The sequence below is a fragment of the Anguilla anguilla genome, chromosome 13, assembly GCF_013347855.1.
Source record: "Anguilla anguilla isolate fAngAng1 chromosome 13, fAngAng1.pri, whole genome shotgun sequence".
Taxonomy (NCBI): domain Eukaryota; kingdom Metazoa; phylum Chordata; class Actinopteri; order Anguilliformes; family Anguillidae; genus Anguilla; species Anguilla anguilla.
Genome location: NC_049213.1, coordinates 22,573,729 through 22,600,148, shown reverse-complemented (window position 1 = coordinate 22,600,148; position 26,420 = coordinate 22,573,729). Strand labels below are relative to the sequence as shown.

The 26,420-nt window shown below is 40.9% G+C and overlaps 3 protein-coding genes across 4 annotated transcripts; 1 reads left to right on the top strand and 2 right to left on the bottom strand.

Annotated features, from left to right (window-relative positions):
• Positions 1–2,129: 2,129 nt before the first annotated feature.
• pde12 (phosphodiesterase 12) lies at positions 2,130–7,267 on the bottom strand. The gene is made up of 3 exons (XM_035387844.1): positions 5,588–7,267; positions 3,593–3,671; positions 2,130–3,050 (listed from the first exon to the last, which is right to left on the bottom strand). The coding sequence occupies exons 1-3, from the start codon at positions 6,872–6,874 to the stop codon at positions 2,608–2,610; spliced, it is 1,809 nt and encodes a 602-aa protein (XP_035243735.1). The 5' UTR covers positions 6,875–7,267; the 3' UTR covers positions 2,130–2,607.
• An 854-nt stretch (positions 7,268–8,121) lies between these two features.
• atp6ap1la (ATPase H+ transporting accessory protein 1 like a) lies at positions 8,122–21,084 on the bottom strand. 2 transcript variants are annotated; one of them, XM_035387845.1, is made up of 7 exons: positions 20,905–21,084; positions 15,427–15,467; positions 14,977–15,062; positions 13,735–13,979; positions 13,302–13,352; positions 11,175–11,418; positions 8,122–9,559 (listed from the first exon to the last, which is right to left on the bottom strand). In XM_035387845.1, the coding sequence occupies exons 1-7, from the start codon at positions 21,003–21,005 to the stop codon at positions 9,323–9,325; spliced, it is 1,005 nt and encodes a 334-aa protein (XP_035243736.1). In that variant the 5' UTR covers positions 21,006–21,084; the 3' UTR covers positions 8,122–9,322. The 2 variants fall into 2 exon arrangements, with proteins under 2 accessions (XP_035243736.1, XP_035243737.1); XM_035387846.1 differs by having other exon boundaries at positions 14,977–15,059.
• Positions 21,085–24,205: 3,121 nt separating this feature from the next.
• On the top strand, positions 24,206–26,180 carry rps23 (ribosomal protein S23). Its single transcript, XM_035386872.1, has 4 exons — positions 24,206–24,346; positions 25,225–25,384; positions 25,556–25,676; positions 25,993–26,180. The coding sequence occupies exons 1-4, from the start codon at positions 24,343–24,345 to the stop codon at positions 26,137–26,139; spliced, it is 432 nt and encodes a 143-aa protein (XP_035242763.1). The 5' UTR covers positions 24,206–24,342; the 3' UTR covers positions 26,140–26,180.
• The last annotated feature ends 240 nt before the right edge of the window (positions 26,181–26,420 follow it).

The following is a 26,420-nucleotide window of genomic DNA, read 5'->3' as shown; positions in this document are numbered from 1 at the left end:
TGTTCCGTGGTCCCCATTCTAAATAATTTATTGTAGTCACACAGCTATTAATGCCTACTAATACCTCTGCTTGCTAAGTACAGAAATTAACTGATCTTGCTAACATATTTACATTAACAATACCATCTTGATGTTGCCATATGAATTAAATCTATAGTTACAACATTTGCATTTTTGCGAACATTGTGCATTTATATTTCTTTGGTGGCATTTTCCTCCAGTAAACACACAAGCTGGCAACCACTTGACTGCCGTCAACAGTAAACCTCCCAACTTAGTGCATTGTGGGTCTGTGCACTCAGCCAAATACCGCTCCCAAGTGAGTCTGCATAAAGCACACATCAAACACGACAGCTTTTTAAAAATTATTTTATGAATGGGACGCACTTGCACCCGAACTCTAAGCGCATGATCATGCACACCAAGCGCCCAACCATGCAAGTGTGCATGCAGGGACCGCTTTTGTCCGTGTGCATGTGGGATAAGTTTAGAGAAATAGTTGTAAACACCGTACTGGAAGCTGGCATTCTGACACCAGTGTAGGAGGGGTTCCAGATGGTTTTCGGATTTACAAATGCTGAACTATGCCTGTCTGGCTTCAGAAGAATGCACCTAATACTCCAGTTCCCACATTGATTGTTGGGCCCCACTGGTAGTTTACACACAAGGCTCACGTTATACATACAGCACACACACACCCCTTCCAAAACTATTCAGACCCTTGGAGAGTGTTGTCACATTGTGCTGAAGTGTTACATTTTTGATCATATTTTGATCTTTTTTACTCCAAACTCACATGCTCAGTCAGCATTTTAAAGACTAAAAACAGCAGTTCTAGGGTTCAAGCAGTCAGTGCAGCATTCCACGGCAAGAGAACCATGTCCGTGCAAAAAGACCATGAGCAGTCCCCGTTTCATAAAGCAGCGCTTTGTGCCACAGTTCCTACTGAGATAAACTTCGTCACAAAATTGCCATCCATAGCAACAACAACAAAAAAAGTCAACTCATCTGTACTTTTTCAGGCCTTTGTCTGGGCCTGGGGCTGTTCATCACAGTGCCTGGCTCATTCTGGTGTGACTGTGTCCCAGTTGATAATCATTAAGCCTCAACACTTTTTGAGAAAACTCACTCATGCAGCAGTGCTGTGTCTTTTTCCTTTTTGTATTAGTGTGTGTGTGTGTGTGTGTGTGTGTGCTTGGCCTGCATAGAAGTCCTTGCTGTGGTGGTTGAGAGGAACTGTGCATTGTTCTCTGAGCTACTTCCTGTCGCTGAAGGTGAATGAGGGGAGGCATAATAGCTCACAGCCATGTTAGGAGAGTTTCTATGGAATTTCTTTTCAGCCGTAGAGAGGGTGTGCTCACAGTTTTTATGAAGATTCACATATTTATGCTCCCATATTGGCCCCACAGAGAAGGATTGGTGACCTAGTATTTCTGTTCTGATATTGCTATCCCCCCACCCCATAGCTGTTCATGTTGTCTGGTTTTTACTAATTCTAAACTTGGCAACTCTAGTGCTAGTAATAGTTGACGTTAGCTAACCAAGATTGGCTAAACATGTTGCTATTAGCAGTTAGGCTGGCCATGAATTTAACATTAGCTAGTTCACACAGTATTTTGTTTGGTCCAGACCCGTTTCAATCACCCTAACTTGTGTACAGGCAGAATGATGTGGTAGAGAGAGACTTATATTTCTGTGTTTATTGGAAATATTTCTAGCCATGTCAGATGAAAAGAATAACAGAACAGAACATGAGCTTTAAGCTTGAGCTTTGAGAGCAGCATACGTATGCCATCTATTATGTACCCAATTAATAACAAAGTTAATAGCTGCATTTGCCAATTTTAATTCTGTGGTTGAAATAGCCAAGGATTTCAGTCTGAATGCTTAAAGCATGACTTCTGTAGTACTATACTGTGATGTTGCAGTCAATCTCTTCATCAGTTGTTATTGCAAATCATTTTCATGCAGAGCAATACCTAATTTCACCATGGTTGAAAATCTTTGGTCTTTAGTGGTAAATTTGACACTTTCCACCCTATGTACAGTGGTGCTGTTAAGGAATATAACCCAGGAAAATCCCCCTATTCGAAGGCAAGAAATCACATTTTAGTTTAGACTAAACCATAGACATTTAATTCCAATTTAATTTATTAGTTGCAATACGGGATATAAAATGCAGACAGGGTGTTTGTTGCACACAGGCTGTATTTCAGAGTGAAACTGAATGAGCACATGCTACCAAACAGACATCAGACTGGCACAGCCAATTCCCCCTTGGTGTTAACAGGCTATGAGCAGACACATCAGACCTGAGCCCGTTTTCAAAAAGCGTCTAAGAAAAAGAGTGTGGATTTGGGATCAGACTTCCCCGTCCTTATACTGACCTTATCCACTGCAAATGAAGAGGCTAAACTGATTCTATATCAGCACACTTACAGTGAGACATTTTAAGAAGACTTGTCATTAGTGTTATTAAAATCATGTGTTTCATTCATAATACGTCAGCAAATTTTTTATCTGCAATAACCTTTAATTAATTTTTAATTTACCGCTGTGCCAAATCTGGCCGGTGCACCTGCCGGAGCGGCGGCGGTGCCAGCCGTTTCAGTTCCAGCGGAGGTCGCAGACAAGGGCGATGTGGTCGGAGGGGTGGGCGACGCTGGGCAGGGCCTGGTGGGTGGTGACCTCCTGGTGGCTGGGCATGGGGATGGCCTGCTCTACCTGCAGGGCACGGGGCTCCACCAGCACGTAGTCCAGGCAGCCGTAGAAGCCGCCCACGTAGTTGGTGTAGGCGGGCTCCCCGCAGGCGCTGCTCAGCTGGAAGGGGCACGTCAGTGCCAGGGGGCACAGCTCCTCCGGCCCGCCCGACGCCCAGTCCCCCTGATTCTCGGGCACCGACCCCTGGCTGAGCAGCTGGAAGAGCCCTGACGAGGGCGTGCTGTTGAAGTCGCCCGCAAAGAGCAGCGGGACCCCTGGGTGCTCCTCTGACGTCACCCGGCTGAGGTGCCTCAGGGCGATGGCCATCTGGATCAGGCGTATGTTTCCTCCTGCACACAGCAAGGACACAGTGAGAAATGCAGTTTCCCCCAAAACAGCCAGGACACAGTGAGAAACACAGTTTCCCCCAAAACAGCCAGGACACAGTGAGACGCAGGTTCCCCAATACAGCCAGTACCTCTCCGTCAGCATGCTAACATTGCAATTCAGTGTGCCACTAAACCTGTACCAAGCAACTATTCAGAAACAATTAATTCCTTTAGATAGCATAAATATTCCAGCAGGTTACTGATAAAATGAAAAAGGAAATGTGTCAACACTCACAAAGATTACGATTGCATGGTTTGGCTTAGTTGCTTGATTTGTTGAAAAGTCTTGGGGATCTACAGAAATGTGTTTTACTGGCATCTTAAGAGCTAAAGCATTTCAAACACTTACTTGAACCAGGTCTTTTGTGTCACCCTAGCCAGCTAGCTAAATGTTTATTGCCTGACTCAAATTAGCAGAATACTACATGCGCGCACACACACACACACACACACACACACACACACACACACATATATATACTGTATATCTTCAGTACAATTACCTTTGGGGTGCCAGTATAAGTGGGTATTGGCAACACAAAGTTTCTTGGAGGGGTCGTTCAGAGACTGAAGCACACTCACCTGGGGGAAAAGAAGCAAAACAAACATATAGGCTACAAAGTGCACATACAGTGAGCTCCATAATGTTTGGGGCAAAGGCAATGTTTGGACAGCGCTTCATCCTGCAGCATGACAATGATGCCAAACAAACGAGTACTAAAGGATTTTTTCAAAGTGGGTATTGGCAAGTGGGTATAGTCATTCACCAGATCTGAATCCAAATGAACATGTGGTTCATCTGCTTAAATAAAAACTAGCCCCCAAAACAAGCAGGAGCCGAAGATGTCTGCAGTATCAGCCTGGCAGACCATTACCAGAGAACATGCTCAGCACCTGGTGATGTCTAACGGGTCACAGACTTCAAGCAGTCATTACATGCAAAGGATATGCGACAAAGTACTAAACAAGACTAATTTACATAACATTAACATGTCCCAAACATTATGGCGCTCTGAAATGGGGGAGGGGGGATTTCTACATCATGAAACCAAAAAATATAGGCCTACATATAATACCCTGTAATAAAAGCTGAGAATCTGCACTTAAACCACGTGAATGGTTTGATTGCAGATCTAACAATGTGGAGCACAGAGCCAAATCAAGAAAAAATATGTCTGTCTCAAACGACATATTTACTTATGGAGCTCACCGTCACTCCACTCTGCAGTCATGCAGCTCATTATTTGTAACAGCATGCATTTTGGCTTGATCACACCAGCTTTGTTAATAACATGGCCCCTTGTGTCCGAATGAAGCTTCATTTACAAAACAGAACATTTAGACTACAACATTTGTGTCTGTGAGGACTGGTGACCGAAACGGCCTTACCTCACAATCAGACCCTGACATTACGAATAAATCATGAGTCAGAGACCTGGGCGTTACACTAGTATACACCCACACGGGGGCGCTGTGGATTAATGCATTGCAGCTCATGCACCGGTCTTCATTCACCACTGTGCACCACTGCAGTCCCCCTCCCCACCCAAATAACTGCCATTCCAGAATGGTGGGATGAAATTCTGGAAACTGTCTTTGTTGAGACAAAAGAAAGCAGCAGTACACAGTAGCTCTCCTCACTGTCTTTGCAACTCTTTGCAATGACAATATTTAACCACTAGAGAGCACAAGGGCAAGTCCAGAAAAGCAGCCGCAGCCAATATGACACGTGCCTGTTCAGTTCTTTACAGATATCCTTCATTTAAAGGGGATTTACAGAATGTAGCCATACGTATACTGAGCCTCATCCCACCATTTGCAGTATCGCTTTAGTTTGAGTTGTGCAAATTGATGCTTTATGCTAATTGATTGTTCCCTGTGAGCTGTTCCAAGTTCATGTTCAACTTTGTGATAAATACTGCATATTATTGCACCATAGACTGGGAACACCATCAGGAAAACATGATTTAGCATCTTGAAATCAAAATCACAAACACAAATGTGTATGAGTGTATGCATACAGTGTGTGTTTGGCACGACTTGAAATAAAATGTCAGTGTATATTTTGTTCTATAGGGTGTTCCATTTCATGTACAATTAAATGGCCAACAAGTAGGCCCATTGTCCAGGCTTACAGTCTGTAACATTAGCAAAGACTGCTTGAAGTCAAAATCCTAGTTTAAGACAGCAGTCAGTTATAAGAGGAAGAACATATAGAAAGATAAAACCCATACCGTAACAATATCAGAAAATACATGCTGTCATTTTAATGTGACATTGCATATGGAAAGCAACTGACATTGTTTGAAAAACATCAGAATGTTAATGATTGTAATCTGGTAATATTGAAGAAAATGGGTCCACGGTTGGTTGGTTACTGTTGTCGGCCTAAAACACAAAAAAGAAGACCAATGCCATGTTTTCATCTTATTAAAAGGGAAAACCCAGGCATCCTTCCACAGTAGGACTGTTGAATCAAAAGAAAATACTATAAATACCTGTAACGTAGTGGATCTTTGTACCACCTTCTCCTTCAAGGTTGGATTAGCAGATATTTTATCCAACAGCTCACTGTGAAGCGGATCTGACATCAACGCATCCCTCAGCGTTATGTCATGTTGGCTTAGCCATTTAAATTTGGACCTCCTGAAAAAGGTCGCCAAGCCCTCGTGCTGTTTCTCTTTGATCCTGAAGACACCACTCATGTCAAAAGCGTCAAGGGCCGGTGACAGGCTGTCATTGAAAACTCCCTTGTCCACTTCCTGGAGACAAACTATGTCAGCGTTATAGCCTGATAACTCTTTCTTTATTAGGTTCTGTCTGTAGTCGAGTCCCAGTGCATAAGGAGCACAGTACGGATACAAGACAGTTTTCGAAAAATCCGTTTGTGCATAAACATCAGCTAAAATGTTGTAGGATACAACTCTGATAGTTGAGTCGTCTGTGACTTTGCTGGTGTACATATGCCGATTGTCAAAGGTGCACGTTCCTGGTCCAGCTTCAACTGCAGCAGTCACAAGCTCTTTAGCCACTCCGCATTTTGCACCATCTCCAGGAATGCATTTCAGCTTCAACTTTAACCCAATGTCAGAATTTGATGGCGTAAACACACGTTCACCGCCTGCCTCGTCCCAACATTCTTCTCGCCCCTCACTCCCCGAATTTGGAGCGCTCTCTCGATACCATTTAAAAATACAGTGCTTCAGTTCCCCGAACTCAATCGCCAGTTTTGGGCATACTGGAAAACCAGCCAAAACAGACCCAGGGAGTTCCGTGATGGTGAAGCTCGGTGGGTTCCTCTCAACTTTGTACTTGTTATCCCCCACGTGCAACACTGCCCCGTCCTGCCAGGCGTCAGCATTCAGTGCATCCTCAGCTACGAAGTCACCATTGTAGTACAGTCTCACAACCGGTTCCACAACTTCAGTCTGCTCCGTCTTGTTCTTCTTGGACTTTCGCGCTTTGCCCAGGCCCTTAATGATACTGTTTGAAATTCTGCCCAATGCTTTACCAAGTTCTTCCGTCTGGTCCCGCAGCATGTGCTTCTGACTGCCGTCCAAGGTAAATGATATTGTTAGCTTGGATTCCCAAGGAACACATCTCACCACTGCTCGCTCCATTCTCCTGTAGAACCGCCGGGTTAGATTGTTAGGACACCACAATGACCTCGCGATTCCAAACCAGCTGGACCAAACGGTGCTACTCGAAAACTGTCTTGTGTTAAAAATCCAATGCATGGACACCGGTAGACGTAACGTTTGTACAACGATGATGTGACGGATCATAAGGTAAATCAATACACTGTTTACGAGCAGCACATTCGGCACACGGGATTTCCATGTAAAATTATATAACTACGTTTTAGTGAAACAGTTATTTACCAGTGTCATATGCTGAACTGACAACGATCAAGAAACATCTAACGGTAATTAATATGCAGATATATAGAGTTTCCGTGTTTTACCCTGTAAAAATGTAGCTTGCGAAAATATTGATAATTGCAAATACATCGAGCTTGGTAGCCTATAATATAAATCTCTTATTTATTTGTATTAATTTTGCTCCCAAGGACGATAATTCCAGTTTCTGCGCAATCTTTCTGAACACGAGTTGGTTTGAAGCGATTAGAGGTAGAAGAACCATGATTGCCCAGGCCTACATGTGGGTTCTAAGAACCGTGTGAAATTCGCACTGTGATTGGTTCCTGAGCAGTGACATCGCTCAGAGGCGTCTCCATTGACGTGAGGTCATCTGATCTGTTAACGACGTGGGTATAGACTGACGTTCAGCAAATCAAATATAGTTTAGCACAGAAATGTAATAACAGTTAAAGAGAAGTAAAAAATTTTAAAGCACTTTTTATTGCTAGCAGCTAAAACAGTAATGTGCAACATTCACTTACCTGTGCTCACAACTAGCACAAAACGTTCTCACAATGTTTTATTTTGCAGAGAAGTTGTGTGGTTAATAACGACGTTGAAGCTAGGGTAATATATATATATATATATATATATATATATATATATATTTACAATTATCTCTAGGCGGGTGAGGGGCAGGTGCTCAAAGTAAGAAAAGGGCAACCCAGTCAGTGTACAGAATACACGTCATCAAAATGAATGAAAATGAATGACGGCAACAGTAATAGTACAGATATAATTTGTTTTGTCAAATCAAAGGGGCACATAGGGCACTTGGGGGCAAAGGTAGGTGCTCGGGCACCCAGAGAACCACTCCCCCCCCCCCCCCCCCCCCCCCCGCATGTGCCTGTTTCTAGATGTGATTTAAGGTTATTCTGTGACATATTTAGGCTACACAGTGTCTGAAAAGTTGTGGTTTGTGGATGGGAAACATTGTTAAACCGCAAGAAACATTGTTAAAACGTTAAAACCTTACTGCAAAGTTGTAAAGTTACAATATTGTTTTTGTCCTTGAAAATTATAATTTAATTTTATAATCGGAATTATATGAACATATTCCACATTTGACATGCTTCATTATATTTTTGTAACATATTTTAACAAACACATAATTCAATCTGACAATGGTTTATTTTTCATTTACAACAAGATCAATGAAAAATTTACTTTCCTTCATTTTGTACATTATGATAACGACCAATATACATTGCACAATGCTATCCATCAGAGTATTGTATGCTGATGTCATTTATACTGTAGCCACTGGCATGCTGTATGTTATTATGCAACATTAAGGTGATGTTATTACTGCTGTTATTTTGGTCTCTTGTGTGCATTAATTAAATGACTGACTTATATATGTCAAGAGACTGCTTTCTTCTGTATTTTACTTTCCCTAAATTAATTTTAAAGGCTTAACTATTTGTAGAACACAGAAAAACATTGTAAAAACTCAAACATAAATATAGTTTACAAAACCAGAATTAAGATACAATATTATTTCACAAATTTTCATAACACAAGTATTTAAACACCTGTCTGTTGCACTGCTAAAACACCCAAAGATAACAAATGTCCAAATGATTACCGGTGATGAGTCAAATAAAGAGTTAAGAATTTACTGTATATTCTTGATGGTATGATATTAAAATTAAAATTAAACTTTTGTGACTGGTTCTACCAGTATTTCTTTGACTATAAAAAAACTAACAGTGCAAAAACTGGAGTTACACGTATGGGTGCTAATATTTAATTTGGATTTAATTTCAGGGTATATTTTTCTTTCTTCTTGTTCTTCTCTCTGTAATTTGCAATGTCTGGTGTTCCATTGGGGCAGTTTCCACATGCGCAGTCAGTATGTGGTTAAAGTGTATTTTGGCAGATTGATTGGTAATCCTTCCATTTCACTTTCTCTCCAAATCCACTTGATGACGCTGATCTGTGGAGCCATTGGAAAGGGTGGAGCCTGCTCAGCTCCAGACACTTCTCATTGTTAAACAGCGAGGCCAGCGCAGTTGAACAGCCAGCCTCTGGCAGCTGTACCCCATCTTGTGGAGGTATGGGGTTACATGTCCAGCCAATACAGGGCCTGTCTGTGCTTTTATTTGAGGTGGTGGGTTGGGGGGGGGGGGGGGGGTCGAGGGTGGAGGAGCAGTGGTCTGGGGGAGGGTGGGCCGAGATTCCAGAAGAACCGGCAAAAGTAATTCACTGAGATATTACAGAACTGCCTGTCACTCCAAAGGGAGGCGGGAAGGTTGGATTGGTGGTGGTGGCGGGATTGGGGATTGGGGAGGAGGGGTGGACTTGGGGTCTCTATAAACTGTTCTTGTCTGTGCATTCCGGCTCGGGGCTGCGGGGAAAATACACGGTAGTCTTGTGCTCTTCGTAGCGGTCGATGTGCTTGAGGTGTACCACCATGTGCAGCGCGTAGGCCAGCACCAGCAGCAGGATGAGGGAGGTGATCAGGCCCATGAGGATGGCGGGGGTGAAGAAGGTCGCGCAGTCACTCGCTGAGGCAAACTTGTTGGACTGCACATTGAAGGCCTGGATCTGCAGACGCCCAGCACAGGGAAAACAGACGCACAAAACAGACAGACAGACAGACGAACAAGAAACAGAAAACATTAATTTCATACATGAAATAAAATAACATAGAGTAGGAGCCTTAACAGTGAAATACACTATATGACCGCAAGTATCTGGACACCCCTCGGTCTGGGGCTGTTTTTCCGTGGTTTGGGCTAGGCCTCTTAGTTCCAGTGAAGGTAAATCTTATTGCTACAGCATACAATGACATTCTAGATGATTCTATGCTTCCCCAACAGACAGTGCTCCCAGGCACACAGCAAGGTCCATACAGAAATGGTTTTGTCAAGAACGGTGTGGAAGAACTTGCCTGTCCTTGGACTAGCCTGTCCACATACTTTTGGCCATGTTGTGTGTGTATGTTCATAGGTTCTCAACAAATTGGGTGTGTGGTCCAAGGGAAGTGCAAAAAAATATTTTTGCCTGCAACTCCCTTGAGTTTATTGAACTGAAAGACAATGTTGTTTTGGACGTCCTTCATTGAATGGTCAGACACCACAAACATCGAACATATGAGATTTAGCAGGCCAATGTTAGAAAGAACCTGAAGTCTCTTAGTTTCCTCCTACTTTATATGGCACCAGAGAAGTTCAGCAAAAACTGCAGAAAATGATAAAGCAATAATTGTCAGTTAAATAACTCATGATCATATATCTTTATGTGAGATTTTTCCAATCATGTAATCTCACACCATGCAACAAGAATTGGAGCCATTGCAGATGTGCAAGACTAGATCATACAGAAATCTTTATTAACACATCAAATGTTTTGACAACATTACTGCAGTTTCATTGGATTAAAGAGTGCATAAGCTTCCTAAAAACGAACACGAGAAAGTGTTAGCTGGATATAATTCCATATTATTGGGCATATGACAAAATCAGCTGCAATGAAATGATATCATCTTGCAAAACCACAATAGCAAATTCTAATTTGCATTCTATATTCCCCAAGAGCTAATGGACAACCCACACTGTGTCTCTCAGTAGCAACAGGATATGACAGATGCATGTATTGCACCAGACGTGGCAGTTTATTATGATCATAAAAATACTTCCAGTCCCCATGTGTTAGTATATAATGCTTTCCGCCAAGCAAACAATGTAATACATTTCAAGTGCTTCATAGGCAGCTGTTGCTTCTGATCATGTCCATTTGTGTGTTGTCTAATGGTAAAAAACAAAACAAAAAAACTCAATTTCACTTTATATATTCTTTATCAACAAAAAAGAATACAAGGCAAATATCATTTTTGCCTATGTTTCTGATTTCTCCTTATGTTTCTATCTTTGTAATACAAATGTTCGGAATCACAGTGTGTGGGAGGAACGTGAGTGTAGGATGCACTGACTAGTGCCAATTCCGCCATCAAATCACCATCTATAAATCCACACTTGTCCCAATTACCGCACCTTCAAGCAGCCAAAAACCACGTCTGCATCTGTCGCACAATATCTCAAACATAAGTACAATACACTCTTTGTATTTTACTTATTTATTTATTAATTTATTTTGTCACATTGTGTTGATGAGGGAGCTGAACATAATGGTGCGGCAGGCTAACGGGCGGTGGGCCTACCTGGAAGTCGGTGAATGTGATGTGCCAGTTTGCAGAGCTGTCACTGTGGGAGCTGGGCACCAGCAGGGTGTCGTACTTCTGCAGGCTGCTGACATGCTGGCAGTGGTAGGAGTAGGTGGAGGGGGCGTAGACCTCGGTGGCATTGAAAGTAGCCTCGTGCGTCCAGTTGTAGTGGATGTGGACGCTGTCCAGGGTAAACCAGTTCTGGCCCGCTGACTCGTAAAATGTGTTTGACATCTGTAGCCTGAATGAGAGAGGATGGAGAGTCAGTCACAGTCAAAAGAGCAGGACAGGTCATTCTAACTGGCGAAGATATTGTTCATTTTCCAGTCCTTTTCTAAAAAGACCCAATACAATCAAAATTTTTAGCCTAAACATAAATATGCATACTTTTATATATATAGACAGGAAAACAGAACTTCCCTTTCATACAAATATTTCATTTAAAAAGCCAAGAGATGGAGGGGTAACATAGTGGGTCCATTCTGTATCGATATTCACTTCAAGTTAAAATGCTCCATTAAATGTCACACTGCTGATTGGCTAAACTGTAAATGCCATGTTAATTAAACAATAAACATGAGTTCTGATCCACAAAATCCAAATCCTCCTGTAGTGGGCAGTACAAGAACTTTGTTGTTTTCAGAATAGAAAACTCATTTAAAATCCTAACTAAAAAAAGATGTTTTGGTTTATTTGGTTCTTCATGTATAACACATGCTAAAATAATGACTGTACATGATCTTAAGGGGAGTGGGTATGCTTCTCTGATTCTTGTTTCTTCTACCCATGGTCTGTAGCAGAGCTCAAGCTAGGGTTTTTTCCCCCAGCGAATGTGTCCAGACAGATTTCAGTTTGTCAGACAAATCATTAAAATTCTGGCCATGTCAATTATCAATGTGTGCATGATAGACAGGAGTGATGTAACATGATCTGTAATAACATGATGTTTAATTTTTGGACTTTGAGAACTATTTGAAAACAAAAATGATAATAAGGATGAAACATACAAATATACAGTACACATGCTTTGCACAATAGGATTAATTATGTAAAAAAAACAAAAACATTTTTTATCAGTTCGTGTGTAAATCTTTTCTCAACAAAGGAAGCTGTCATGACCTTGCATCATCAGCCGTTTATTGAAACATATTTTTCTTCTGACTAAAGAGGAATCTTTTAGCAAACGAAGATTATAAAAATCTCTTCGACTAATGAACACAATTTCCGCCATTCACCACAGCAAATCAGCCTATTTAGATAACGGACGATGCGTTAACTGGTTTTAGCCTACAGTGCAGAATAATGCATTTAACCAGACAATAAAACAACAATTTGCTGTTGAAATCAAGCTCATCTTCAGGCCTATTTAAGTTCATTAAGTTTCGAGAGAATAAAAAACAGCCTATTTATAGGCTATTGTCCATTCATTTGCAGTGATACTTCATGACATGGTAGAGAGCAGCTGTTGAGTTGAAATGAAATGTCTCATAAGTTTTAGTGCATTGTCAGATTCACATTAGCTGTGTAAATGCCTCCTGCTGGCAGTTTCTCAGTGCAGTTTTGGTCTCATAGAAATCATTGCTTCATGCCTACTGAGCCTACCAGCCTGCTGGAGGGCGATTTGGGCTGATAACACTGATAAGTGGCGGTGCTTTTGACACATATATATATATATATATATATATGTGTGTGTGTGTGCGATATTTTGATATATATATATATACATTTTAATTTTTTGCTACCCAGAATGTCTGGAAGGCTTTAAATTTCCTGGACTTTGATTATTTTTTACTGGCCAAAAGACGGCAATTGTTGGCTAACGCGTACACTGGACTGCAGACATAAATTTCAGACTTGCGCCTCTTCTGAATCCCACAATGTGATTAACTGAGCCAGATATTTATGTAAGTGTTGTATTTTTCACAAAACATTTTGTTAATTTCAGTAAATACAAATGTCATAACATCATAACATAAATGTAACAAACACTTACATTTAAATGCAATTATATAATATCCAATGAACACAAATAGGTAACATAGATATTAATTAGGCGTGCAATGCAATTAAAATGAGTTAAAATGCCAGATGTCACTGAATGAGCAGGAGACTCAGAGAGCTCACCTTATGGTGAGACCCCTCAGATCTTCCACATCCCCAAACCGTAGGGAGAGCCTGTTGACAAAGCAAAGTGCTTCATTTTGAGGAGAACATCAGAACTGTAATCAGCATAACTGTAAGCCCTTATAGTGACATTAGTCATGTAAGTCTGAGGTGATTGAATATTCAGTACTAAACCTCCATCAATGCTCAATGATGATCAGTTTAAATCACGCTTTGTAAACCTCACAGGGGGTACCATGTATTGTGATCCAACAATTCTCTGTAAGCATATACAGTATTGTGGTACCCTTAGAGTGCTCTCTCCTTTACTTCACTTTGACAACGTTCATTTTGTGTTTAGTGACACAGAAAGCGAAAGGTAGCACATACAGTAATTTAAGAATAAATGTAAAATAAATAAATAAATGTTCAGTGAAGGGAGGGCTAGACTCACGTGGCTTTGTCTTTGCTGCAGACTGAGCCTTTGGTGTCCACTGGCGCATTGGGGCCAAACGCCTTCTCTGTCAGATCCACGAAGGTATGGTTCTTGTACCTGATGGCCAGCTTTTTGGCCCTGAATAGGATGCATGTTTTGCCATTGTAAGCCACATTCATGGGGGAGTATGGAAGAGGGCTGGCAGAAGACTGCAGCAGCTTCCGCTTCGTCCTGGGCGGGGAATGCAACTGCCAACCGTACGGCTGCAGGCAAGAGGGGGACAAGGGGGGGAACGCAAAACTGCATGAAGGAACTATATATTATAGAACATTCTACCCCCCCTCCCAGAAAAATATCAAAGTGTTAATTCAGTGTTGAGCAGGTTGATGTTATTTTAGTGTCTTCCCCGTAAGCACACCAAATCACTTTTTCTTCTCAGTGATTTGGTGTGCTTATGCTGCAATGCTCTTTGTAACCTCCATTGTCGATTCAAAAGAGCGGAGGCCTGTGCTCTCCTCTGAAGCACAGGATTTCAGCTGCCTGTTCTTCATCACCCTGTAGTTCACAAGTCAGGTTTACCCAGAGGTCAGTCTGAGGAAGACACTTCATGTGCGGCTCAACAGGTGGACCTGCGGGTGCCAGATCGACCTGCGCTGATCACCGGTGAGACGCTTCATCCCCGACTGAAACCATCCCATCCGTGAACAATGACTGAGCGTGTCAGCCACAGTCAGCAATGGCATGATCCAGATTCAATACCAGGCCATGCACGAGAGCAGTGCCATCGAGCAGCCCAGCAGGTCAACATTACAAAAAATCTCATCTTTCACCCAGCTTTATATGTCACCAGGGCACCACACCAAACACTGTTAAACGTTATAAAGCAATCATTTTCAGTAACCTAAGTTGATGATCATGAATGTGGAATTTATTCAGTCGTGTAATCTTGGGCTGTTCAGCAAGGATCAGAGCATTGGCAGACATAAAAGTCCAAGAGGTCATAAAGAAATCTCTATGAACAAAAAATAAACGAACAATAAAAACTCGGTTTTTAGCTACCCACTCACAAATAAAAGCTTTGAAAACCTCTTGTAATGAATGTGTAATCAGTACATATTCTGAATTTTAAAAAGAATTTGTATCATTAGTTTGGCTAAGAGAATCAATATTTGTCTGGGATTAATTCTGCCTGGCTAGCAGTAAAATCCTGTTCATACATACAAGGTCATATTGGCTTTCTCAGAAGCTGCAATACGTTACCTGCAATATTCTTCTGAGTGGGTTTTCTGCTACAGGCAAATAACTTCCTCCTTGTGAGGCACTGTGACTCTGAATGGCCACTGCTTCTGAGTAAAGGAAAGTGGGAAGAAGGGAAGAAAAAAAATACATTTGTGACGTGCAAGGCATTACATAAGTTCATTCTGCTGTATGGAACATATGAAGGCAACATTTGGTGTGTTTATCCACTAAAAAAAACAACAACAAAAAAAAAACTAATGGACATCATCCATTTATCAACATATTTGAAACTAAAGCACGTACAGTATGCTTACAAAAAATATGTACTTCTGTTGCACTAACCATGTTGCCTAGAAACCGCACTATTTAATTTAAATAGCTGTACACTGCAGTGCTTCCCATTCATCGGTAGGCTACTGGCATCCAGCTAGCATCAGTAATTCCCAGTAGAGATTTTGTGTCAGAACATACCATTTCTAACTCCGATGGCTTGGTATGGGGGTGCATCTGAGCTGTAAACATAAAAAGAAAACGAGTATGAGTAAAGATAGATTAGAACATAAGTAAATCCATAGCCTTATGGATTTAGGATGGGAAATGACTGTCACGGATAAACAATCAGCTTCCACACAGTAAAATGTCCAGTAAAATGCCCAGTGTTAAATCAACTCTTACAGAATACATACTGTTTGTATGCACCCTGTTAGAGTTGAATTGACACTGGGCATTTTACTGTGCACTGCTGCTGCTGTTGCTGCTGCTGCTTTTATTTGTTTTAGCTTTGTGCTCCAGCTTGCTCTTACCATGTGTTCCTCAGCAGTAGGGCAGAGGGGCTCTCAGGATTATGCTAAGGCACACCGTTTAAACATCTAATCACTGCCGTAATGCTGGATGAAATGAGCTTAGCCAAGGAGATCCCGAGACCTGATTACCGGTCTGCTGGATGGGGCAGCTCTCACACGGCCGTCAGTGGCCCAGCTGCTTGGCTCAGGCGGCTCGCCGCGGCCTGTGCACCTGTCCTAGGTAAGCGGCTAAGGCCTGGCAGACAGGAGGAGTGTCAGTGGAGCGTCGGCACTGCCAAGAACCAGAGCAGTAGGGGAGTTGACCTTGTGCACAACACCCCACCCAACAACGCCCACACGCCGCACTCTGGCGGACCACGGGTGAGCTCGCTTTCAGATGAATGGGCACAGGCACCAAAATAAACTTGTGTCTGCGCTCATGGTAACCGCAGCAATAAGCTCTTCTCTCACGGCACTGAGCAGCGCTGTGTTTTTTTTTCTTTCTCTCTGATATTTTCACTCTTGAGGATGATTATAGTTTGGTGACTCAGAAATGTATGCGGCAAGTTTTACGCAAACTATTTATAGTGTGCAGTTGTGTGGTGATTACTGCAGGTGCTGACGCTTTTGTCATGAGCCTCCAACATCACGGCTTCTGTATGAGACATACTATCCAATATTTAATAGCTTTTTCTATGACGGTTTCTGATAAATACTCTCATTGAGATCCCATCTGTGAAGACAAGCTTAAATGTTGATGTGATGTAACTATACATTTGGGAGTTTAAAAAGACTACTGTCCCAGCTCTCTGTACTTGTTTGGAAGCAGATGCTTCTGTTATGTAATTAAATGTGGCGAAACACTGAGTAATCACTTATCTGAACACGAACATCAACCTTAATTTGTTATATGAGCCACACTACGGATCAGGGAAAAAGAACTAACTCAAGCGAAAAAAAAAACAACAACAACGTGCTTGCTTATGGCAGACAGGACTGGGAGGCTCTAGAAAATCCCTCTGCTCTGCGCTAACGGCAGTTTATACAGATCAGCTCAGCGCTGTGCTCTGCTGCTGCCATTGGCTGTACCTGGATGCGGGGCCCCTGATGCGATACAGTTTCCGTTATATAATCGCAGTGTGCTGACCGTCCCGCTGACACACAACGCGTCGCCTTTATTTGGTGATAACGGAAGCAGATTAAAAGTTGTGTGTAAATTCGCTCCTTGGCTCAGCACCCCAGCGCTCCTCCAAATCAAATTTGATCAGATTAAAAGTCCATACTGGCCTACATGGTTCCACTGTGCCCAATGCCCTTGAGGAAATATGTCTCCAGTTACTAATACAGATTTTCTTTCCCTCCTGAACATCTCTCACTAAGTCCCAGCATTCCTAGCGCACATCCACTGGGTTTCACAAGTGCCACGTGGAAACTGTCACCAAGCAAAATGGATTTTTGTTGGATACTGTTACTACGCACAGAAATCAGGGCTCTCAAATTTCAGTTCAAGAGGGCCACTGTTTTTGGTGTGCATCTATACTCCTTTTTAGAGGCCTAAACTGACGCTGATTGAAAATAAACCACAAAAACCTATGGAAATTGCAGCTCTCAAGAGGTGGAGTTTAAGATATGTGACCAAAATACATTAAAGTAAAGGACACCATAGTACCGAAGGACATGACAAAAAATGTGTTTACTGGAACATTAGCTATGACAATATTCCAGAGCTTCAATAACAGATCGATGAGGGACCAGGAAATGTGGAGGATAATGGAGTTTGTCGTTGATTGGCATGCTGTTATACATTACAACAGGGGTGCACAGCTCCAGCTGTATGACGGCCAGTGTGTATGGTTTTTGTTCCAAATAATAATCCTGGCTTAAATTCCAGAAGCGTCTGTGAACACTAATGCTGGTTCATTCCTATATAGGACCACACCATAGTAAACGTTGTCACCGCAGATGCATATCCTGTCTGCAGCTGTAGCCCATGACTATGTCAGAAAATGCCAGAGCAAATGATGAATGTGCTAAATGAATAACTACTGGCAGAAGTTGGCATGAAATCCTGAAAAGGCTTGGCCCTCGTTTCGCATCCTCACCATACAATGAGGCCACTACTGCAGATAAACGGACAATTTCTATCATAAACAGGGCAGATCCTCATTGTTCCGATTGCACTCCAACAATCTGTTTATGATCATTCGGGACTTTTACACAATGCGGTTCACGGTACTGAAAACTAGGACGTTTTTTTGTATTATTTTGAGAAATGTTGCAAATTCTGCAAAAGACAGTCCTGAATAAGCACACCAAAACCCAGCCACATCAAAAGGTTGTCAAAGCCAGTTTTGCGACTCATTATTTTCCAACCAATTTCTCAACTTCAGCTTGCTGAACCTCCTTTTAAAGATTAAATACGGATTGTGACACCTGCAAGGAGGTCCTGGAGGCAATTACACAAAAAGGACAACAAAAAAACTAAGAAATTCAAAGATAACACAGTTTCCTAAACTAAACCACTAAAGTAATGTCCCTTCGCAAAATCACCTAAAAACATATACCCACATAATGTGAAGTAGTTTAGATTCCCCATTTCTTGTTAATGCTGTAATCATTTTTAAAATGTATTTTATGGGAAAGATTAATGAATCTCTATTTGCCAGTAATCCTTGATCGTATTTATATTACAGTAACAGTAATGTCATTATGATCACCAGAGTATAACTACTCTCATGTTTCATAATGAGTGACATCAAATTTATCATGTTTTCTATAGCAGAAAATATTACATTTTTTGTTTAGGTTTTCTTTTTTAAATGTTATTGTTCTATAATTCATAAATCAGCAATCAGCATGTGAAATATTGCACCAATTGTATATGGGGGGGATGTTTCAAACAAGAGCATGATAAATGTGCATTTATACTGCATGAATACGCTCACATGCAGTCAACTCTCACATGGATCACTCTTACATAATCAAACAAGAAACAAGATGCATTCCACCATCTTTTTTCAATGTCTGAGTCACTCACCCAAGCTGTAGAATGAATATCGTAAGAGAACAAACCAAATGGTTAAATTTGAAGCAGGAATTAATTTCCTATCACAGTCAGATCTCGGTAATACATTGTGCTTAAAGAACACAAGTTACTAAAATATCATATTAAAGCATTCAACATCAATCAGATACACTGCAATTTGACAATAAAGTACAAAATGCCAAAACTGAAGGGGCTATATTTTGGGGGATTTCACTACTTTTGGCTTCAAGGCACCACCTACTGGTAATCAGAGTAATGGCAATCTGCCATCTTGTTTCTGCCCCTGAATTCTCAACCTGGATTTCTTTCCACCAGATACTGTATTTCATTCATTGAAATCTACAAGTAAATTTAATAGCTGTAGAATTATAGAATGAGTTAAATACTTTCCAGCTGAATTAATAAGTAAAAGTTCAATTAATAAAAAACTATCACCAGGACTGCAAATATTTATAGATTTCACAGATATTTCAGGTGACAAAGAACCACATTGTGATTTTTTTTCTAGCACAGGTGACTTTTCAGTGCATTGCATCATATGATCCTCAAAGTAAGAATGAAACCCATTGAATTTATATCCCTTCTGCAATCATCTCTAATTAGAAGACAGCAGTGGGATTAGCAAGGATTGCCATTTCCTAATTTTATTATTTGTATAGAAAATCTAACACAGTTCCAATGAAACGGTATTTATGGGAATGTCCATTTTTCAGCGCTGGTGGACCTAAGGACTCTTCAGTTCATAAATGTGAATGTGAGCGCTGGGACAGGAGAAATGTGAACACGTTCAAAAACAATAGTTCAAGGCCAAGTTCACCTGTCTCCACTCTTCCAGTGATCAAGCTGCATTGCATTCTTAAAATCCGGGGGATTTTACATTTTAAACGCACCGCAACATTTATTTTACATAAGAAAAGTAGAGTAGTTTCAAGAAGAGTTATTTTTCTGATAATGTGTTGAAATAATGCTAATTTATAAGTTAATGTACATTAATATATGGTTAATGCATCTGCCATGTCAAGCAAATCTAGAGATGCCAACTAAAACAGAAAAAGCATGCAAAATCACTTTAAATGGTTTTTAGTCTTTCAGAAATAAAATACATTTCATTGATCATTGCACTGAATTTCCACATAAGGTTGCTTGGGGTTCCAAGTAATATTGAAATTTATCAATGATCAAATACCAAAAACAGGAATAAGTACAACTGGGTTAACTGACATTTTTCAAATAGTGCTTTTCTTTTTACGGCAAAAGCAAATAACTAGGTTTATGTTCACATGGTTAAGTTACAGGTGACGAGCGAAAGCATGTGCACAACCCTATCTAAATTCAGTTAAAATACACATCCATAATACATAAATAAACAATAAATACAGCATGAAATATCACATTCAGACAAATATCAAAATCACTTATTTAAAAATTATCAGGGGCATGATGGAAAGGAAAATAAAACCCCTCAAGACAGGCCTAACTTGTCAAGTAACTATTAAATGTGTTACCCATTAATATTATTTATTTAAAAAAACATTCATAATAATCTCAGTGCAGCTCAAATATTTTTATTACTTCTGTTCAACCAGTTAATAGCATCAGCCATACAATTAGTTCACCATCTAGGAATCAATTAAAAACAGCAGTGTGCCTACAATCTCAAGGGTTTGATTTTCAATAGTACATTCCATGTAAGAATGACCTGGGAAACCACAGAGAACACGAGTCTGGCTCAGCACAACCCTGACTTCCATCCCTTCCTATTTCTGTAGCACATATATGGATTTGCACTGTAAACTGATTCCTACAGACCAACACTGATGGATTTTCTCTTGTATTTCATTGACAGAGCCTCGTTCAGAATCATCGCAGAGTTTCAGTAAAACTACAAGGAAGAAAACAGCATCAGATGAATAGAATCCCCCTTGCTTATTCAGGCTGACCAATAGAGACAAGCTTGGGTTTTTACAGATTCAGAAATTCATTTTTCAACTGTACTTTCTTTTCCTGGTTTGTTTACTGAGGTCTCTAACAGGCATTAAAAGACTCACACTGCACATCATCCACACAGCATCACTCTCTCATTCTTACACTATCAAACACAGTTCAAATTGCCACACTTACCTGGTCTCCACAATAGCAGGCACTTGATCATAGGATAATGAAAGCTGAAGAAAAAGAAAAAACAATAATGCAAAAAACAAAAACAGCTTGTGTTTTGCCATGAAGACGACCAGATGAGGCTGCCACAGATGAAGACTGCTTCATAATCTGCTTTGATAACACAGCCGAAACCTGAGCTCACTGATTGACAAATGCAGCAGCCAATGGACAGAGAGGGGGAAGATAATCATGTGTCACAGGCACACCCACTCCCTCCCCTCCCCACCCCCCTTTTCTCTCTCTCAGACAGAGGCACACACGGAGCAATTGGCAGCACAGAAATATACCCTTACTTGATTTAACCTCCTTCCCCAAACCCCAGTTTTTTAAACCAATACCCATATCTAAACAAATCAGTCAATGATCAGAACACTCAAGGTCAGAATAATGGAGGCATTTTTCCATTTAAGACAGAGAACAAAACCCCTGATAACGTGACCTAGATTTACACTGAGCTGCCTCAATAATTGAAATTAATTCACAAGAGAGATGTGTGTTATCTGCAGAAAAGCCCTGCAGCTGAACAAGATTGTCTAATGAAGCAGAATGTACATGTGACGAAACAGACATAGCAAACCAAAGGAATTACATCCTAGCTGCTCCCCTGCAGGCTTTTCAATGGACCCAATTGGTGCCTTCTATAAATGTATGCCATACTGCCAAAATGACTCCTCATCCCACAATGCCTCCTGATTTTTAGAAATACAGCATTATCACATGCAGGAAATATGACAAATGAGACTATTTTAAAGTGCACAAGTAGGCAATTTAATCAGATTTCGACTTGTCCTAAATATGATTTATATGGTCAAATGAACAAAGTAAATCTTAAGTAATAAATTATATAACATGTATTTATGTCACTCCCGTTCAGTGAAATTAACTCAGTGAATTTTTAAATTACAGGCTTAAAAGTGTAAAATGTATACATTTCTCTCTCTCTCTCTCTCTCTCTCCCATCCTCTCTTACACACACACACACACACACATATTTATATAGAAATTGGTCTTGTCAGCAAGTGAATTGCATGTTCAATTGGATTCAGGTCAGGTCCTTGACTTGGCCAGACAAGAACATTCCACTTTTTGGTTCATGGTTGCTTCCGCATTGTGCCTGGGGTCATTGTCCCGCTGCAAGGTGAAGCGCTGTCCAATGAGTTTTGAGGCATTTGGTTGGATCTGAGCAGATAAGGTGTTTCTGTACAGTTCAGAATTAATTCTGATGCTGCCATCAGCAGTCACTCCATCAGTAAAGGCAAGCGAGCCGGCTCCAGTGATTGCCATACATGCCCAAACCATAACACCATGCAACCATGTTTCAAAGATGAGGGGGGTCATACTTTCTTCTTAACTCTGAGATGAACGTCCTATACTTGAGGTTTACCAGTGGTTTGCATCTTGCACTGAACCCTCTGAGGTTATGCTGGTGTAGTTTTATCTTTATTTTAGTCTCTGGCACATCTATGCCTATATCCTGGTGAGTGTTCATGATCTGTTTGACAGCTGAAAAGAGGTTTTCTTCACAATTAAAAGTATTTTTTGGTCATCCACTACAGTAGTCTTCCACAGTCTACCAAGTTGGTTGCTATTGAGCTCACCAGTGCATTCTTGCTTCTAAACTATTGATTTTGACACACCCAATGTTTTGGCTACTGTAAGTCTGATCGATTTATTCTGATTTTCCCACCCCATGATAGCCTGCTTTACTGGCATTGACACTTCTTTGGTCCTCATGTTGAGAGACAAGAGCAACAGACTCCAAATCCAAATTCCCCACCTAGAAACAACTATACTTCTTGTTCTTTTTCCTTCACATGAACTAATGATGCAACAAGCCACAGCTGAGCAACCAATTGTCTAAGTTGGTCTCCCAAAATGATGGGACTATTTATAAAAAGGGGTGTAATTGCTACATGGTTGCCCTATATGGATGTAAATACCCACAAATTAAAGTTGTTAGTCTGCACTTCATCTTCATTTCAAATGTAATGTACGGAAGTACAGAGCCAAAACAACAAAAAATGTCACTGTCCAAATACTGACGGACTTCACTATATATAGGCTTTGTGTATGTAGGCTAAACGAATACGTACCGTTATATTTTGTCCCATTTGTAAAGCGCTGCGATTTAAGTTTTTAGTCCTTGGCACGCCATAGTTCACAGCCGAATTAGAGGAGATAAGAGTAATCTTTACTGGATGAAGGGCGACGGTAATGTGAGCATTACCGAAATGGAAACACTTCAGGGCTGTTCATTAGCAGATGTACTAGTGGCACTTAGGCATCTATGCCTCCAATCTGCAAAGAATCTATCACCGGTATGGCACTACTCAAAAGATTATGGTAATCTTAAACACTGTACATGCAGCATCCTCCCATTAGAGTAAAAATGTGGATAAAACAAAAAGTTAGGCTTTATATTACGACCTACTCACACATCTAGTATTTTTCTTAAAATATAGATAGCAATCGTCCCCGATTTAGTTTCATTATCTGTTCATTTTAATTAACTACATCGCAGGTTAACAATGTAGCACGGGTCTGGCAAATTGTATGGGACTAGTTGGAAGCAAAGCACGAGCTATTAAAGTGGCACTGGCATTTGTATTTCATTACCTGTTTCAGCACATGCCACGTGGCCAGTCAGCAACTGTAACTATCTTTCCTAGCTGTCAGGCTGCTTTAATTTTGGCCTAGACACATTTAATTCAACATACTGTCCAAGGTAGAGGTGTACCCAAGCAGCGAGCATGCAAATTCAGTTTATGACAGTTCAGTGAGTGGTAATAAGAGTCTTGCTTTGTGTTTTCGGGCTGGTTACATCCACGGGGCTAGTGGATAAACATGTAACCAACTCTTTTAATAAACATTCAATTAAAAAAAGACTTTGAAGGAAGGTGTTATTTTAAACCGATTGTCATTGCATGTAATTTTATACCATCCAATTGCGAGTCGCCTCCTGCTACCTCGTTTGCTAACACAGCTTCTAGTGATGCAGCGCAAAACCTACAAATGGAACAGCAATACCATTCCGAGAGAAAATTATAGACTGTATAAATACACTATTAATGTTTCGATTCGGTGTACGCCCCATACTCTTTGTTGGTTTGAGTTCTACGTCTATTGTCTTCGGATCCTTTCTATTCAGGCACATAGAAGGACACGCTATATTGGAAACTGCTGGGTTTGACGAAATATATTTAATACAAAGTTCGATGACGCTGTAATTGTTTAATTTGCGTATATTTGTCTCAGTAATTGAACTACGATCTGTTGTAAAAATAAAAAAGAACAACAAATAGGCGCTTTCAATGCTCCTACTTTGGGTCCTCGGATAAGACATTGGCGCGTGGACTTCTGGGAAACTTTCTTTCCTGCTAAGGCTCTGAGGCGACAAACATGGGTAGGTTCCTTTTTGAGTTGAAAATGTATTTTATTTCCATACATCAGCTGCTTCCTAGCAATCAGATGAATTCTGAATAGGTTATAATAAGTCCTCACAAAAAAATCACCCGACCAGTTATAATTAAAACCTCAAATAAATCTAGCTTTATGTTAGTTAGCTTTTGGCTAACCGAGAAACGTGGACAGCGGCCATGCAGGCTGGCGTGACTACCTTCGCGGCCCGTCATTTGGCTTCGCATTTTGTCTTTTCCTGTCCCAAGTTCACTATCATAATTAATATATTATAATGCGTATTTAAATTATAACTATTTTAATACTTGGGCGGTGCGGTTTAACGGATTAGCGCGTATTATTTAGCCAGAACGATAACGGTTATCGTCAGCTAATGGCATGGATTGTTAGCTTGCTCGATTTAAAATGTCCGACAAGTTACTGCAGTATTTTATATTCCCTATTTAAATGTTCTATTTATCAAATCACTCAATGTAGTCTAATTAAGCTGTTCGTCTAATCTGGCTTGATGGTTACTTAAATGCACTTAAATAATTTGCTAGACATTAACTTCTACCTCCTCCGTGCAGAATTGGGCGACTTGCTTTGCTTGCGATGTAATGTCCCACGATTTGTTATTGAATTTATGAATAACAAATCGGTTACACAGAAATTCCATAATGAAATGGGGACACGATAGTGTAAATCAGATAAGATGGTGTTAGTCCATATTTTATCAAACTTCGGCTTATTTGTTTTACAAGTCTCAAAACCCCCTCCACTCCAGCAGATGTTGACCAACAGTAATCTGATGGCATCCTGTAGATTTGAGTGCTGTCCAGTGGCCATAATTTCTTTTCCATTATTCTACCCCCTGTTCTGCAGGCAAGTGTCGTGGACTGCGTACCGCCAGAAAGCTCCGTAACCATCGACGTGAGCAGAAATGGCATGACAAGCAGTACAAGAAGGCTCACCTGGGCACAGCCTTGAAGGCTAATCCTTTTGGAGGAGCTTCCCATGCCAAGGGAATCGTCCTTGAGAAAGTGTGAGTGAATTAATCAACAGTTCATGCACTTCTGTCCTCAGCAGATTTTTCAGAAGTTGTTCAAATGTGGAGCAAGTGCACAAAGTACTTTTAATATGGTTGTGCTCTCTTAATGTTTGGATCAGTTAAATGTTCTTGTAAATGCTGAGCCTCCCTGTGTCTCCCCTGCAGAGGTGTTGAGGCTAAGCAGCCCAACTCTGCCATCAGAAAGTGTGTCAGAGTCCAGCTGATCAAGAATGGCAAGAAGATCACGGCCTTCGTCCCCAATGACGGCTGCTTGAACTTCATTGAGGTCAGTTGTCAGCCGATCCAACTCGAGAAGCCAGACATGGCCTGGATGTGTCGATGTTTTGCTGTTAGTGTTTTCAGCATGCTATAGAAGTCATTTGACAGCGCTCTTCACTGATATTTTTTCCTAGGAGCATGTGCTCCTAAGTTGGAAAAGTTTAGAAACACACTAATGCATTCTGAGTAGATGTGACACCCGCTCTCTTTTTGAGTGACTTGACTGTTTCTTTGAGGCCAAAAAGGTTTATCTGTCTACAAAACACTTTGGCTGCTTTTTTCTTTATGGACATTCAGTATGTGCCCAAATCTCATCTTTTCAGGAAAACGACGAAGTTCTGGTGGCAGGATTTGGTCGTAAGGGCCATGCCGTCGGTGATATCCCTGGTGTGCGTTTTAAGGTGGTCAAAGTGGCAAACGTGTCCCTGCTGGCTCTCTACAAAGGCAAGAAGGAGAGACCCAGGTCATAAAATGTGCTACAAGGCATTAAAGCATTTTTCAGATTCGTGAACATGTGTGTGGTCTGTCCTTTTTTTTCAAAATCTGCAGCTTTGTTTAATTAAATTTTATGCGTTCTGTAAACAGTATTTAGAAAGCCAGGTTAATTATCATTCCAGGTTGCGTGAATTCTGTGCTGGCTCATCCTGTTCATTCAGGCATTCTTAAATGTAATTGGTAACCCCTGGATTTTTTAAAAAATCTCAAAACTGATACAAGTTCTTCCTCAAGAGAATTGAAGAAATAGTCTGAG

Coding starts and splice junctions, on each gene's coding strand:
- rps23 (XM_035386872.1), top strand. Junction 25,385..25,555: donor GGAATCGTCCTTGAGAAAGT/GTGAGTGAATTA, acceptor TCTCCCCTGCAG/AGGTGTTGAGGCTAAGCAGC. Junction 25,677..25,992: donor GCTGCTTGAACTTCATTGAG/GTCAGTTGTCAG, acceptor TCATCTTTTCAG/GAAAACGACGAAGTTCTGGT.
- pde12 (XM_035387844.1), bottom strand. CDS start 6,874: ATGATCCGTCACATCATCGTTGTACAAACGTTACGTCTACCGGTGTCC. Junction 3,672..5,587: donor AAAGATCCACTACGTTACAG/GTATTTATAGTA, acceptor CTTTTCCCCCAG/GTGAGTGTGCTTCAGTCTCT. Junction 3,051..3,592: donor CTTATACTGGCACCCCAAAG/GTAATTGTACTG, acceptor TGCTGTGTGCAG/GAGGAAACATACGCCTGATC.
- atp6ap1la (XM_035387845.1), bottom strand. CDS start 21,005: ATGGCAAAACACAAGCTGTTTTTGTTTTTTGCATTATTGTTTTTTCTT. Junction 13,980..14,976: donor CACTCAGAAGAATATTGCAG/GTAACGTATTGC, acceptor TCTTGCCTGCAG/CCGTACGGTTGGCAGTTGCA. Junction 9,560..11,174: donor TCACATTCACCGACTTCCAG/GTAGGCCCACCG, acceptor GGGCGTCTGCAG/ATCCAGGCCTTCAATGTGCA.